General features: G+C 62.8%; 1 protein-coding gene across 1 annotated transcript; it reads right to left on the reverse strand.

Moving 5' to 3' along the window:
• Window positions 1-1,451: 1,451 nt before the first annotated feature.
• Window positions 1,452-3,348, reverse strand: TLCD1 (TLC domain containing 1; the record flags this gene model as incomplete). The annotated part of the gene is made up of 4 exons (XM_010007307.1): window positions 1,452-2,204; window positions 2,631-2,713; window positions 2,981-3,063; window positions 3,230-3,348. Coding segments are annotated over 4 exons (681 nt in total), but the record flags the coding sequence as incomplete, so codon positions are not given.
• Window positions 3,349-3,356: the final 8 nt, after the last annotated feature.

The raw sequence follows: 3,356 nt of genomic DNA on the forward strand, positions 1-3,356 counted from the left end.
CTGCAGCAAAGCCTGTGTGGCTGCTGGGGTGAGGAGTGAGTGGAGGCTGGGGAGGGATTTCCCATCAGCATGACTTGCAGTCTGCCCTGAGCCCATGGCTGCTTCCTGGGACTTCACTTCCCCGTGTTTGCCTCTTGCTCTGGCGTGGCGCCCAGCCCGACCCACAGCTGCCCCAGCTCTGGTGCCCCGGCTGGGAGCCAGGAGGGAGCTGGGCTCTTGCTTTGAGAAGCTTTGTCATTCCTGACCCTGCCAAGCTGCTGGAAGGGTGGTGGGAGCATGGGCTGGTCCCCCTGTGGTGTGGGGCAGAGGTGGGTCCCTCTGTGGAGGAACGGGGAAAAGGGGCAGTGATGAGGTGAGGGGAAAAGAGGATTTGGGCTGGATCATGTGGGGAATTGCAGATGGGGTGTAGAGGCCTTGAGGCTGCAGCTGGGACAAGTGTAGCTGGGGGGTTGTGCTGCTGAGGTTCAAGCTGTGTCCTCATTGCAGCTCCGAGTGGGGCTGCTGGGCCCTGCTTGAGGTGAGCAGCTGGGTTTGAGCCCTGTCCACACAGTGTCCCCAGTGTCACAGCCCTGCTCCAGCTGCTGGGCTGTTCCCAGCCTGGTGTTGGGGCTGGGGAGCCCTTCAGGATCCTGCCTGTGGGGTGTTTCCCAGCTCCCCAGAGAAGGGTGATCCCTCACTGCTTCCACTTAATCCCCTGTTTATTTCAGCCACAGCACCTGTTCCTGCCCCAGCTGGGGGGTGAGGTGGGTAGGACGGATCCTGCCCCAGAGCAGGGGCTGAGCAGGAATCTCTCTAAACCCCTCGGCTTCCTTCCAGTCTGGTGTGATCCTGGAGCTCTCAGGCTTTGCCTCCCTGATGCTCTGGTGCACCACAGGACCGGCTGGGCTGGTTTTGGCCCTGCTTCTCTGAGGAGCTGATCCCTCTCCTCCTGCCACTGAGGAGGGGCTACTGGATGCTGCAGGAGGGCCCAGCACTCTCACAGGAGCTCTCCTGTGCTGGTGAAGATGACTGGGGGAGATGCAAGCACACAGCAATCTTCCAGGAAGAGCCCCTGGCCTTTCCCATGCCAGCTCCATTTCACGTGGCTGCTGGGTGAGTCATGCAGCTCCAGCCAGGCTGGAGACAAGCTCCATACTTCTACCTCCCTTCTTCTGCTCCCTGCACAGCCCTGGGGCTCTGGAAGAGCTGAGAGGAGAGGACACATCCAAGGGAGGGATGGGGTTTTGCTCTTTCAAGCTCAGCATGGTGCAGCTGGGCTGCAGGACCCAGCAGGTCCGAATGCATCCCTGGAGGGTCCTAGAACAAAGTGAGTGGCAGAAATGTGTCCTCTCCCTCCCCAAGTCCTGCCAGCCCTCCACTGGGAACAGGGGTACGTCCTTCCCCACAGCCTTATCCCCCCCCCATCGTGCCCCCCACGTTGCTCTGCCACAGAAGAGCCAGCCCAGGCGTGCTGCGGCAGCAGTGATCAGACTGATTTTAATGCACATAACACCCCACATCACCACGGGAGGGAACTCCTCCCATCCCTCACCACCCTCTCGGGCAAAATGCAGCCACTCCTGGCCCTCCAGCTGCCTGCATGGAAGCCAGCTTGGGCTGCTTCTCCATCAGCCATGCTCCTGGCTACAGTGGCATCCCTGCAGCTTGGTGAGGCTGTCAGGCTGGTCTGGCAGGGAAGCATTTTTAAGGCAGCAGAGCGGGTGAAGGCAGGGCCAGGGAATGAGCCCTAAGGCACATCAGAGCAGGTGTGGAGAGCCCAAGACCTCCAGGAACCGGAGCCCGGGTCCCCCACCCTTGGTGCGCACGTCTCAGTCTATCAGAAACTTCTCACCATCCACGTCTCTCCCTGCAGAGCCCTTGCGCAGGGAAGGGAAAAAATCGGAGCGGAGGAGGCGGGAGAAGTACATGAGGATCATGGCATCGAGCAGCAGGAGGTTGGCAGTGAGGAAGGCACCCTGGCCCTGCACCTCCACGTAGCGGAGGAAGTACCAGGTGAGGTAAGACTGGGGGGCCAGGCGGAAGGCGAAGTACATCACCAGGTTGACGTACTTGTTGGCCTCGTAGAGCGCCGGGGAAGGCACGTTGCTCATCTTCAGCAGCATGCGGATGGTGAGGAAGATGTTGCTCACCTCCACCAGCAGCAGCAGCATGGCTGCCACCAGGAAACGGCCCGTGATGATGAGCGAGACAAAGGCTGAGATGGCCTGGGAGTGGGGGTGGGACACACAGCAGGGTCAGTTCTCCTGGCTCTGGGGGAGGTGAGTCCTTCCCCACCAAAGTCTGAGCACATGTGGTGCTGTTTCCCCCAAACCCTGAGATCCTGGCAGCCCCTCAGGCACCTGGGCCAAGGGAAAACCAGTCTGGAGAACTCTGGGACCAGTTCCACCTGCCTTTGTGGGGAGCTGAGACCAGCCTCCGGCTCTGGCCTGGCGTGGCAGCCTGTCTGGCTCCAGGTGCTTGGAGCTGATGCTGGCAGGGGGCCCGCCCCACCAGGCAGCCTCACCTTGGCAGACAAGGTGAGGAGGAGGGAGGGGCTCTGGTTGTAGCACCCAAAACCTGCATGGGCTGAGCCTCGGGGTGCGTGGTCGCCCCCCTGTGAGGACCCTTCACCTCCCCAGGGCTGCACTCACCATGGCGTGGTGCACCAGGTACTCCCAAGATGAGCGGGACTGGTGGTTGAAGATGATGTCAAGGCTGTCGTGGATGAAGTAGCCTATGGGATGAAGGAGACATTGGAGAGGGGTCTGGCTCACACACTGGGGTAAGGGGCAGCACTGAGGATGAGGAGAGTGGTGTGACTGTGGCTCCAGGTGTTGGCAATGCCTCTGCCCTGGCTGAGTGTGGGGAGGGGGCTGGGGGCAGCAACCTGGGGGCTCCAGACCCATCATTAAGGCAGGAGGCACCCAGAGTGGCCCAGCCTGGGAGCCAGGGGCTCATCCTGGAGGGGGAGCGGGCAGAGCCTGGTGGGGTGATTCCTTACCTGAGGAGAAGCAGACCAGCAGGTGCCCTGAGATGCTGTAGCCGTCCTGGATGTCAGAGAGCAGCTCCGGGGAGTGCCAGAGGCTGGGGGAGAAAGGGGTCAGCCCGGCTGCTGGGGTGGGGGGCATGGGGACCCGTAGCGCCCCCCCCTTGCCCTCCCCTTGTGCTTCTTCCCGTAGGGCAGCGCCCGGAGCCGTGCCCCCGGGGGTCCCCGTGCCCCTGCCCGCCCCCCTCTCCCGGTGCTCGGTACCTGAAGAGGGCCCATAGCCCGGCCAGCACGGAATGTGCGAACGAGACCAGGAGGTTCCTCCAGCGCCAGGCGCGGCTGGGGCGGCTCCGCACGGCGGCGGGCCGGGGCAGGGCTCGTGCCGCCCGCC

The sequence above is a fragment of the Chaetura pelagica genome, unplaced genomic scaffold (assembly GCF_000747805.2).
Source record: "Chaetura pelagica isolate M959 unplaced genomic scaffold, ChaPel_1.0 scaffold1771, whole genome shotgun sequence".
NCBI classification, from domain to species: domain Eukaryota; kingdom Metazoa; phylum Chordata; class Aves; order Apodiformes; family Apodidae; genus Chaetura; species Chaetura pelagica.